The 12,592-nt window shown below is 37.0% G+C and overlaps 1 protein-coding gene across 2 annotated transcripts in view; it reads right to left on the minus strand.

Moving 5' to 3' along the window:
• Vta1 (vesicle (multivesicular body) trafficking 1) overlaps positions 1-12,592 on the minus strand; it is a 50,783-nt gene that overhangs the window by 26,374 nt on the left and 11,817 nt on the right. For both annotated transcript variants that reach the window (XM_006512809.4, NM_025418.3), the window contains exons 2-4: positions 6,481-6,575; positions 3,748-3,875; positions 2,931-3,006 (exon numbers count right to left, since the gene is read on the minus strand). In XM_006512809.4, coding sequence (XP_006512872.1) covers positions 2,931-3,006; positions 3,748-3,875; positions 6,481-6,575 — 299 coding nt within the window. The remainder of the gene's footprint in view (positions 1-2,930; positions 3,007-3,747; positions 3,876-6,480; positions 6,576-12,592) is intronic.

Raw genomic sequence — 12,592 nt, forward strand, 5'->3', positions numbered from 1 at the left:
ACATATTTGGATTTAACTACTCTATTATTATAACACTGGAATGTACATTCAAGTTAGATTTTCAAACAAAGTATTTCAAAGCAAAGTTAACTATTTAATACTATAGTTTTACTAAACTTATAGGAAAGTTTTAATAACAGTATATACTATATAACAGTATATAATATATTATATATTATATCTAGTCAAGATACTCCACATATCTTGCAATCATCTTCCAACTGTTTAAGATACCGTCTTTCTATCTTTTGTTCCTTCAGACAGAAGATAATCTCATATACAGCAGACATTAAGATCAGGAATATTCATACACAACACCTGTTGTGTGGTTTATAGTCACAGCACCTTGTCAGCTGAGCCAACAATGTCCTCTGCAGTCATTTCTCTACACAGCAGAGGTCGAGTCTAAGAAGCTGCATTATTTAGTCATATTTAGTAATCATAGTAATCATGTCTATTTAATTTCAATCTATAAAGGCTATTTTTTTCTGACCCTAACATAAAAAAAGTTAGCAGTTATAAACTGTGTATTGATTAGAACTGTTGGCTGTTTCTTCATGCTTGCTTCATGTTATACAGTTTAAGCAGCAATGTTATAGACTACTTAATACTGAATAGGATCCTGGTGGTGCTGGCTGGCTTCAATACTAGGGATGGCAGGTTTCATATCCTGGTTAAAAAGTCCTTATTTTTCCTTTTGAATTTACTGTTTTTCCCTTTGAAGTTATTAACTAATCTGAGGGAAGATACTTAATAGAGTCTAATACTATAAAGAACTTTTCTTCCATCACTTGTTTTATTATATTTAGCACTATGCATCCATTGATTTGTAAACATAGGTTAGTGACTATCACTATCAGACTTGCACTGATGCTCCAATTTTTTGGCTCTTTATATCTCATCCATCCGTTCATCCACCTACCCACCCACCCACCCACTCAACTATCCATCCACTTTAAGTCTTTATATAGACAACAGCGTCCTTTTAAGGAGGCTGCTAGGTTTCTCAATTATGCCCACACATTATAACTTGTTAGCAAAAGAAGGTCCAACCTAATGCAGTATTTTTGTGACCTGAGTTATCATTCAGTCATTGGTATAAGAGCACTGGTTCATGTTAGAAAAGACTGGTATTCAAAAACAAATCAGGTACTCAGGGTGTTCTCTGCTTCTGGGTCTTCATTGTTATTAGACTGTCTTGAAATTGAGAAATAGGAACTAGGTTGTATACATTTTTGCACATATTACATACCCAGTGTAAATATATACTCAGGAAAACTTGCTAACTATAGACATAAATCATACTATGTATACATATGCACAAACGTTATAATAGAAACCAATATATTCAGAAGCATGAATTAAGATCTTTTAATTTTGCAACACAATCCACCTGCCTCTCTCTTCTTGGGCTTAATTTCTTCCAGTGACAGACCTGCTTTCCTCTATATTTACCCATTTGCTCAAAAACAGAGTAAGCTGCTGTATAACCACTCCAAATAAGCCTAGACATAGTTCAATGATGAAACTTTTGCAATAAGATATATAATTTGAGATGTACAAATGTTAAGTATATAAATTATAGAGCCAATAAAGAGATGCCAGTGTAAACCATAAGCTTCTCAATATATATAATTTACAACTAAGCAAAACTTTTTACAGCCCATTCGTGATCCATTTCTCTTGACTCCCTAAAAATACCTTAAAAGTATTTTTCATTTTTTTTATTACTATGAACTTGTCTGTAGCTATACATTATATACAGGCAACCATGCACAGTACACCACTTGACTCTTCTTTTGATCAGCAAATCTACAGGATTTATCCATATTCTAGGCTACAAGTTGCTGATTCTGTATTATATTGAGTAACATCACAATTTTGTTTAATATTTATTCAGATGTAGATATCTATGTTGTGCCAAGATTTTGGCTATTATAAGTAAGTTTTCAATGAGCAAGTTCTTTTTCTAGACATATGTTTTTATTTCTCTTGGGTAAGTATCAGAAAAGGAATTGCTGGGTAAAAAGGTGGGAGTCTGTTTAATTTTATAAAATCTGCCAATTCTTTCCACTAAGCAGCTGTAACATCTAACATTTCCACTAAGCTAAGTCTGAAAGGTCTGGTTTTTCTTCATTCTAAACATTCCATGGCCAGTCCTTATTTGTCTGGTTAATTTTACTGATTGTTAAAGAAAGTGTTTGCTTTTTTTAATCAGTGACTGAGGTTTTTAAACTCTCCAACAATGATAATACATTTTTAAGGATTTCATGTAATTTGAAAATCCTATTATTAAGTATACAGACACTTGTAACTGTACATTTTCACAGTACAGTTACACATGGGATCAATCTTTAAGCATGTGAATATTCTTCATGAAGCGACCCATGACTACTATGAGATGTCTTGTTTTGCCATCACTAATACGTTCTTTAAAGCTGACTTTGTTTATTATTGCTACTTGCCTTCTGGTCACTTAGTATTTATGGGACATGTCTTTTTCTATACTTTCACATTAGAAAGAGCAGCCAGTGCACCTAACTGCTGAGCTGCCTCTCCTGCCCATCGCTTATTTTTCTCAAGTAAATATTACATGCTATCAATAGAATTCTGGGGAACAATTTTGTAATTTCTGCCCCCCATTCCTTTTCTTTAAGCTCTTGAATATTCCATTACATTATTTTCTGGTTTGTCTATCTCTCTCCTTTTTTTAAGTGAAAAATCAAGTTATTTTTCAAAGTATTGTTATCCTGTGTGGAAAGTATTTCATTTGATTTTCAAAACATATTTAGAAAAAAAAATACCTTTTTTTTTGTTTCCATTACTGTTCTGACAGACATGCTTTTCTAAATCAATGATGCAATGAGAAAACTGGTAACAAGTGACATTACTCGTCATCAGCTATAAGACAGGTAAAAGCATATACTCACTTCATCTGTGAGTTCACCAAACACTGTGATGACATCTATTAAAAGGCTGGCAGTGTAGAAGGACTTGATCATGTTTCTGGAAGAGAAAGGGTATCCTAATTTAAATTAAAAATCAACCAACCAACCAACCAACCAACCAACCAACCAACATACACTGAAATGTAGTCATGTACCCGTAAAAGAAAAAACAAACCTTTGAAAAATACTGAAATTAATGTTTAAAATAAAATCTGTTCCAAGAACACAATGGGAATCAATTGCTAGTATTATCAGAAGCCAAGGTTTTATAGTGGAGTTTGCTTTTGTTTTTTTTAGGACTGTCGAGCATGGCCTGACTCTCTATCAGACCATAATCTATCTCTATGGTTTTAACTATTATAATAATGACTAATGAGTCAGCTAAGTTGGTTGGTAGAGCACTCTTTCTTGGTTTTTGTGTTCACTTGTTGAAGCAGTGTCTTGCCACGCAGCCTCTGTTGGTCTCAGAACAGCTATGTGCCACCACACCCAGCTACAATGGGATGTTTTTAAAATTTACTGCCATCAAGACAAACTTGTTTTGACTATTTTTACTAAATGAAAGAATGGCTAATTGGGATAAATTTACTGAGAAATAAGTTTGAAATAGCTAGGTCCAAAAGTTATTTTCTTTAAGTAGAGAGGCCCACATCTGTAACCTAAAGAATCACTGTGGATTTACAATCCCATAATATATAAGCCATTACTTGGGTGGTCAGAAAGACTTCAACTAGAAGCTGTGTAACTGGTCAGAAGGTAGACAAACTTGTAAAACTTGTATTTTCCTGGGCTTACTTACTTGTGAAATCGTCCAGCTCGATCTTCATTGTCTGCATACAAGAACATTTTCAAAGCATAATTTTCCAAATGGGCACAACCAACTATTTCTTGAGTAACAGCTTCATTATCCCCCAACTGTTTTTTAAGCTAAAATAAAATCAGACATATAGCTCATGATTTGTATTCTCAGAAGGGTTTACTTAGGCACAAGTAATTCTAATAATTATTTTAAGTAAATTACTTTACATTCATTTTAATTAAAGCTGTAACAGTAAATCTTATAAAAATAAAATAGCTCTACGCCAGTCTCCTGTATTCAAACCAAAGCCTGATTCCCTCACAGGGATGAAAATGTAGAGGTACAGTTGAGGCCTAAAGATAAAAACAACCAAAAATAAAAGACAACATTGCCACGTATCCTGGTGAAGAATCAAAACCTCCTAAATATTACCAAGTCCCTAACAACTACCCTAAAATGGAACTAGAAACTTCTCAAGCACATAATTGAAAATTTAACTTTGACCCATTTCAGTTTGTATCAAATATAAAAAGAAGACTAGAAGCTTCTGTGCCCTAAAATAGTGCCTTCAGAAGAAGTTTAAAGGTGAGCTCACAGCAATCTATTTGATCAGTATACAGTGACAAACTCATTACCAGATTATTTTATACTTAAACATGTACAATCCCCGTCAACAGAACTTCAGCTATGCAGATTTTTAGTTTGCATATCCCTCCACTGCATATATAGCAATTTGAAATATTTACAATCAAAAGAGCTTCTGTTTTTCTTATCTAGGACCATATTATTGAAATAAAATTCTTTTGAGATTATCCGATTCAGGCAAGCATATTATTACAGCTACTTCTATTAGAGTCTGGCTGGAGAGACAGCTCAGGGATTGAGAGCACTTACTGTTCCTGCAGAGGACATGGGCTCAGTTCCCAGCACCCACAAGATAGCTTACAATAATCTGTCACTCAAGTTCTAGGGGATCTGATGCCCTCTTCTGGCCTCTGCAGGCACTACACCCATGTGGAACACATGCATGCATACAAACACACTCATGTGTGTGCATACACACATACTCATGATATCAGGCTTGGCTACTAAGCAAGCTAAAGTAAAACTTTAAAAATTAAAATAGAATAATTTAAAGATCAGAAGTGATATATGTAATGTTGGAATTTAAGGTAATTTTGACTAATCTGATTCTGAAAAACAGTAGAAAAAACACTCAAATGCTCACAGAATACAATTTACTGTGTTCAAGCTGAAAAAGAACTTGCAAAACCAGATTTAGATCTAAAAAAATTCGTGAGAACACGCCACTTCATCTTATTCTTATCAAGCAAAAAATTCTGATAAAACCACAACATATTTGATGGCTTTAGAGTATAATGCAAACAATGTGTCATAGAGATATGCATTCATAGGAATGAACTTACCTGATGTCATTTAAACTCCAGGTGAGTCCCTACATAATGTGATTATACGAATTGCAAAGAACTGAGTTCTGCTCATCCTGAATTTGTATCTTAGTTGTTATTATTAGTGTGAAAGAGATATATTCTGTATGGATGCCTGTGAAAGGAGGAATTTTACAAATTCCATGTGTGAGAGTCATTCCCCATCTTCCCCAGCAGTACCTCTGCCATAGCACTCTAATTCACCTTGCAACCATGGAAGCAACACTAGAAACCAGGAGACAGCCACAGCAAGTCAGAGAGGGAGGGCACAATGTCTATGGCTGCCAATTACAACTGGGCTCTACGTTTTTTGTTGCTGTGATAAAACAATGACCAAAAGCAACTTGAGGAAAGGTTTATTTGGTTTACATTTCCAGGTCACAATCCATCTTTAAGGAAAGTGAGGGCAGGAATTGAAGGCAAAACCCTAGAGCAGAAACTGTGAAAGAATGTTTGCAACTGGCTTGCTCTCTGGTTCTCTTCGGTAAGTTTTCTTACATACCCATCTGCCTAAGTAAGTATGGTATCATCCACAGTGCGCTGAGACCTCCTGCACCAATTATTAATCAAGACAATTCTTCATAGACACGCCCACAGGCCAATTTCATCAAAGCAATTCAATTGAGTTTCCCTCTTCCAGTGACTTAAGCTATGTCAAGTGTCAATACAAACTAGCCATAACACCTGAGAGCAGGGCAAAGGAGTAAACCCTCATTACTAAAGACTATTAATGGCAGGCATTGCATTCTTTATTCAATGACATCCAATGTAAACAACTCCATTTCCCCTCAATCGATCTGCACAGTAACCTGTAAAGTTAAACCCTACCGAAGGGTCAGAGGTGTTAGCGGCTCCACCACCATCCAACAAGTAGAGGACAGTATGTGGTTTGCCAGTAAGGAAAAGGGAAAGAGAATAAGCAATTGTTACCTCTTTCTTCATGATTCCTTTCACTAAATAGCCCACTTTATTACAGTAAGAGCTATTAAGAGTTCTTCAATCAACAATCCACATTATGTGAAGGAAGGCAACAAAGGCCTTACTACTTATGAAAGGATGAACAGAAAGCCATCTATGACAATGTGGATGTGGGCCTGCTTTATACCTGAGACTCCCCTGGATATAGTGTGGGTTTTTAAGATTACTCATTTTTCTCCAGGTATAATGTGACATTGCTAAGTGTTGTTAGGGGAAGAACTGAAATAACAGAAAATACATGCACAAACATACAAAATAAAATGCCATATAAAACAGCCAGATAATAAGTTAGTAGTGTGTAACTTACAGCTTCTAACTGATCCATTAGCTTTGATAAAAATTTACGACACTCAGGAGTTTTACTATCAATCTTCATTCCAGTTTGCATAGCATATAAACGACCTACACAGAAAAGAAAAACACATGTTGGCTTTAAATTTCTATACTTTAAAAAAACATTAATTGGATATTTAATTTGGTCCATGGTTAAGAAATTTACAACACCCATTCTTTTTAAATATTTTTTATTAGGTATTTTCCTCATTTATATTTCCAATGCTATCCCAAAAGTCCCCCATACCCTCCCCCCACTCCCCTACCCACCCGCTCCCACTTTTTGGCCCTGGTGTTCCCCTGTACTGGGGCATATAAAGTTTGCAAGTCCAATGGGTCTCTCTTTCCAGTGATGGCCGACTAGGCCATCTTTTGATACATATGCAGCTAGAGTCAAGAGGATAACTTCCATTGGTTAGGATATAAGCAAACGGTCCACAGACCTGGACCTGGGGAACAGCTTTGATTTTTGGCAAAATGTTTAAGTCCACAGCTTTTTGATCAATTTTAGCTGTTTGATAATTTTGCATTTTCCTTTTTCCATTACATCTATCTCAGCATCCTTGTGTCTGGGCTTTGACAGTTGCTGTTCTTGAGGTAAGCACTGCTGACTGGACACTAGGAGTTAGAGTCTTTGCATTATATCCTCAGTAGAAAAAACACCTAGGCATTCTGCTAAGCATATAAGCTAAGGAACCGCCACTCTTGTTCCTAGCAACTGGTGTGTAAACTGTCTTAGTGTTCACAGCTTAGCAGCCGAGTATGTCTTCTCCTACACGCCCTTTCCAGAGCACACAGCAAGACTGGGAACCCGGGTCTTCAGTATTCTCGTCTCCTGTTCTGCCTGTTGAAACACGCCAACCACACTGCTTTCTTGGTGCTAGGCTTTACCTTTGGTCCAGCTTTCTGGATTTTTAAAAGCATCAGCTTTTGAGATGGGAAGCACCTGAACTTTTATACTTTAAATATTACCTTTAAGTGACTGAATGTTTAAAATATTTTTTCCTAGTAAGAAAATCAGAATCCATATAAATTTAAAATAAAGATTAGATTTCTTATGGATTTTATTTATAAAAAAAACACAAAATCTTACCTAAAAATGCAAGACAGGCATCATGCTAATACATCTTTACAAGTAAGGCCTTCTTTTCCCAACATGTTAAAAACAAATAAAAAACTAGGTAGCCCTATAGTGTCAAAAGGATATATAATTTAACTGGTGAGTCAAAGCATTAAGAGACAAGACACGACAAGACAAAGCAACATAAAACACAATCCCATGTCAAGCGTGCTCGCAAATGAGTGGAGCTGATAGACATCTTGGGTTAGGGTGGCGCCATCAGAGGCTTGGGCTGAAGTTGATAGGAAGAGCTGCTTCAGTCATTTCAATGCACTCTTTCCCTTTAAATAAATAAACCTCTTTAAAAACTAATAAAAGCGTTTGAGATAAGGCTAAAACTGAAGCCCTCTTTATCAAACATCCCAGTTTCAACAGTTTCCAGTGTGGAGAACTAGAAATCTTTATGGTGGTGACTTTACAGGATCAACATACACACAAAGTCTGCAATTTCTCCTTCTACAAACTGAGCATGTCCTGGAGATGGCAGGACTGTTTCACACCACACATGGGTTCTTCTAGCAAACACACACAGAGGCAGTTCTAAAAGTTGACTGTTACAATTAATTTTATGTTATTGTACTTCCCATGCACATATCTGCAAGTTCCTCGGGCTAGAGAAAAACAAGAAGTAGCACTCCCTAGTGCCATTTGCACTGAGAGATACTTGAAGGTGTGTTTAAAACAAAGTACCACTATATAGTTATTTCTATGATATATGCAAACACCTGTATATCTCAGTGTTCTAAAATATTTACTTTTATACATTCATTTAAAGTTAATAAATTATAGACAATATTATTGGACATTGGTGTTCAATACATATTTCTAGTCCTTCAGGGTAGAAGAAAAATGTGATAAACTGTACACCAATTTTTCCAGCAATCAAATGTTTTTTGGCCCTAATCTAGGCCAAGCCTCTTCTTCACATACTGCTTCAGAATTAGCATCCACCGAGTGTGAATGTTTCCTTGGTCCCATGCTTCGTCCTAACCGAAACGTGCTATCACTTCAGGGCATCAGGACTGTAGTCCTCAGGTAACTATTATGTATTAAATCCATGACCACCCCCGCCCCCCGCCCCCCGACTGCCTATCTGGGATTTACAAATTCTGCTGTTATCTAATTTAATCTCTCAAGTGTCTTCCCAACTCTCTTGGGTGGCTTGTGTCCTCTGCCACCCAATATTATCATGTCTGCAATGACCTGTGGATCTCAGGGTCTTTCCTTGTCCATCTGGGGTACTCCTGAAACTTTCCTGGTTACATGGATACTACTATAGCAGAGACTGCTGGGTGCCTTCTCATATGGCAGCTTCCCATCTTTTTGCTATGCTCAAAACAAAAGTACAGCCTTATATAAGAACTAAACCTAACTTTACAGAACCAGAAACTGCTGGGAGAGACTTTCATAAAGTCTCTTTCCAGCCATAAATGGCAGGGAAAGGTCTCACTTCCTTCACCTCCTCCTTGCCATCTAGAACACTACCATTTCGTAACTCATCTCTAGTGTTCACCTTGGACTATATGCAGCCTTTGCAATGTGCTAGTTGCTAGCTCTGAAACTACACTAGCTTGGGGCCCTAGTAACTTCATAGAGATTCACCGACAATGTGTACTGCTAACAAGCCTTTCTTTGAATCAGGGAGTAAATCCTTGTTTAACTGGATCATTAGTTTGAATCTTCTGTAATAAGCAACCCAATCTAATTCAAATGTAAAGCGGCATACTGACTGACCTCTGCACTACATGCTCTGCTCACACACTGCCATTCCACAACTGAATTAGCATCTCCAGCATCTCCAGCGGATACACACAGGGGAAGGAAGTCTGTCAAGCACAGCTGTGGATGCAATACTCTGTTCTTCTAACACTTAACTATATGCACTACTCCAGGCTTCCAGTTCTTCAGAATCTTTCCACTTTTAAATTATAATCTTTCTTCTTTCAGCTTTCTCTGCAACCATATTTAATTTTACAATGCATTTTTCTTTTGGCTTTGTGAGATAAGAATCTTGCTATGAATGTCAGGCTGGCCTGGGACTCACTAGATCCTCTCAGACTCTGATTTAACATTTATGTATTAGTTAAGTGTCTTACAATTTGAAGTTTGAAATAAGTAAGAGTAGATACATTCTCCAATACTGATTTAAAAAAACCTCAAAAAACCTTAAATCTCTGTATGAAAGAATATTAGAAAGCATCTTTTGCCATATGGATGGAAAAAAGGATCACTTTCAAAGAGATGTCTGAGACAACCAATTCATAATAGAAACAGAAATGCAATACAAATTAATGTGCAACACTGAAAACACCTATTAAGGTAGAACAAATGTGTGTAGCTAACATTGTCTACAAGGATATTTCATGTTGGAATTTCTTCTAGGCGAGAGAGATGGATAATTTAATTGTTTTCTGAGATTATAATGGCACCCTTCCCCACTTCCACATATACCTCCACCCCACCCTTTTTCAAATTCATGGTCTCTTTTTGTTTGTTTTTATAAATAAACATTATGTGATGATGAGTAATGAGGTATGTTTGCAAAAGGACTAAGTACTTTCCATTCCAACTTTAGTTTAATGTGAGGCATTCAGGAGAGAAACATTCACTAATCATGAAAGTATGCATTATTCAAGGCTTCAGACTCTAAACATAAATATTCTAACATCTTGCTTATCCAAGAGAAATGTAAAAATGCCTAACATGATGTAAGTATAAAATTTTAATATATATGTACACACACACACCCCCAGTGAAAAATAAGGTTTTATTATATTAAAATATTATGTTAAAAGAACATGGCATTGGAATACTAGAATATATATTGACATTTAAAAACAAAATTTATTTCAAAAAATAAAACTGAAAATACTATACTATTTCAAGTATGTACCTGCTATATGCTCAGTATTATCCTTTGTGCAGCAACTACTGAGTTAAACACTGAATTATATGCACTGTTTTTTTTTGGGGGGGGTTGTTTGTTTGTTTGTTTGTTTGAGACAAGGTTTCTCTGTGTAGCCCTGGCTGTCCTGGAACTCACACTGTAGACCAGGCTGGCCTTGAACTCAGAAATCCACCTGCCTCTGCCTCCTAAGTGCTGGGATTAAAGGCGTGCGCCACCACCGCCCAGCTCTGTGCACTGTTTTATAGCAGGTATAACTTTGCTACTTTCCAAAGTAAAACTGCAGCAACAATCTCTTCCCCTGACAATATACAAAGTTTGACACAAATCAAAACAAAACAATGAACAAGGAAGGCAGAATAAATGAATGTCTACTAAAGGATGTATATTCACCCTTCATCAAACAAGGATTTTGAAGCTCCATGTCATGATACAAGTACTAATGAATTAATACATCTAGGTTTTAAAATATGTACTAAATCAGCCAATGCTCACACGTAAGATTACGGAGTAGCACTGTGCTGATGCCCAGCAAGCAGTGCATGGCAACTGATTACTCAAATGACACCATAAGCTGCACTGGGGGGGCCAGACCTGTACTTTTAAGGCTGAGGCAAGAGAATTGCCAGGTTCAAAGATGGCCTGTGAAACTGAATGATTTCAAGGCCAGCCTAGGCCTTAGAAAGATATCTGAACAAAATACATAAAATGCATTTCCTAACAGCAGATACCATCCATGGTATCTAGAGAAAAGACACAAGCATGAACACCTAAGATCAGCCCAGCACTGTGCAGGAGCACATTTAAACTCCGGAGGAAGGACAACAGTTCACTTAGGAGCCTCCCTTATCCCAGGTCTCTGTCTCTTCCTGGAGATAGATAGGTAGATGCTCTACCTCCCCACCCCTGTCAGTTGCAGATTTCCACTCATTCTCATGGCCATCTGTCCATCCCTCCTGTCCATCCCCACATCTGATCCTGAACCCCCCCCATCCCCTTTCCCACTCAGTTCCCTCCCTCTATCTGTCTTGAGAAAAGAGTGGGGATGGGGGGAAATTGTGGGAGGGGGTGACCAGGAGACCAGACAAATTGCAGTGAGCAGTATGTATGAAGTAAAATAAATAATTAATTAAATTAAAAACAAGAACAACAACAAAGAAAGAGTTCAGGGAGAATGAGGCAGTTTTAAGTTGAAGGCCAGAGTAATGACCTGGAGGAACCTATACAAAAAGAAGTCCATTGGTTTGTTCAGCCAAACAAAGTTGAAATTGGCTGAACACTACTACAGGTCTGTGCAGGGGGAAATTCCACAGGGCCAAAGAATGCACAAAGGCTACGTGTCTACCTCTTCTCAAGCATACACAGTGTGGTAGAATACATTTATGTTCCAACTAGACCGTAGAGAGTCCTGGATATTTATCCAGAATATTCAGGAGACTCCAAAACCACACTTTAGTAGTAGGGCTAACCTGTCCCTAAAGAAAAACCTGTTTTATTCATCCTCTCCAAAGGCTACTGTACCCATGCTCCACACAGAGCTAGAAACAACAATGGTGACATTACTGGGAAACAAACAAAAGAACAAAGCACAGACGATCCAAGGAACCACAAATACCTTGAATGTTGGCCAGATCAAATCTTTTCAAAGTGTCCTATGTCCAAGCAAGAATTACTAAGCATGCAGGTGTGAAAATATGACGAATAAAGCAGTAAGCCATCAATTCAAGCAGATCAAGCGATGTTAAAATGAAGGAAATATCAGATGACAATCAAATACTAGGGAACTAATATTAAAGCATTTTAAAAAATACAAACAAACAAAAACTAGTACAGAGAAGAAAAAGAGAAATATACACAAAGGGACTCAAATGTAACACCTAGAAAAAACTCATCCAAAGTGAAAATTTACTTGATATGATTAGCAGTACAGTATAATCATAGAGAGCAAAAGAGAGGGAGAGATGGAGAAAGGAAGGGAGGGAGAGAAGAAGAGGATGTGTGTGTGTGTGTGTGTGTGTGTGTGTGTGTGTGTTAATGAGCCTTAGAAATAGCATCAAAATA

This window comes from Mus musculus, chromosome 10 (genome assembly GCF_000001635.26).
Source record: "Mus musculus strain C57BL/6J chromosome 10, GRCm38.p6 C57BL/6J".
Taxonomy (NCBI): Eukaryota; Metazoa; Chordata; class Mammalia; order Rodentia; family Muridae; genus Mus; species Mus musculus.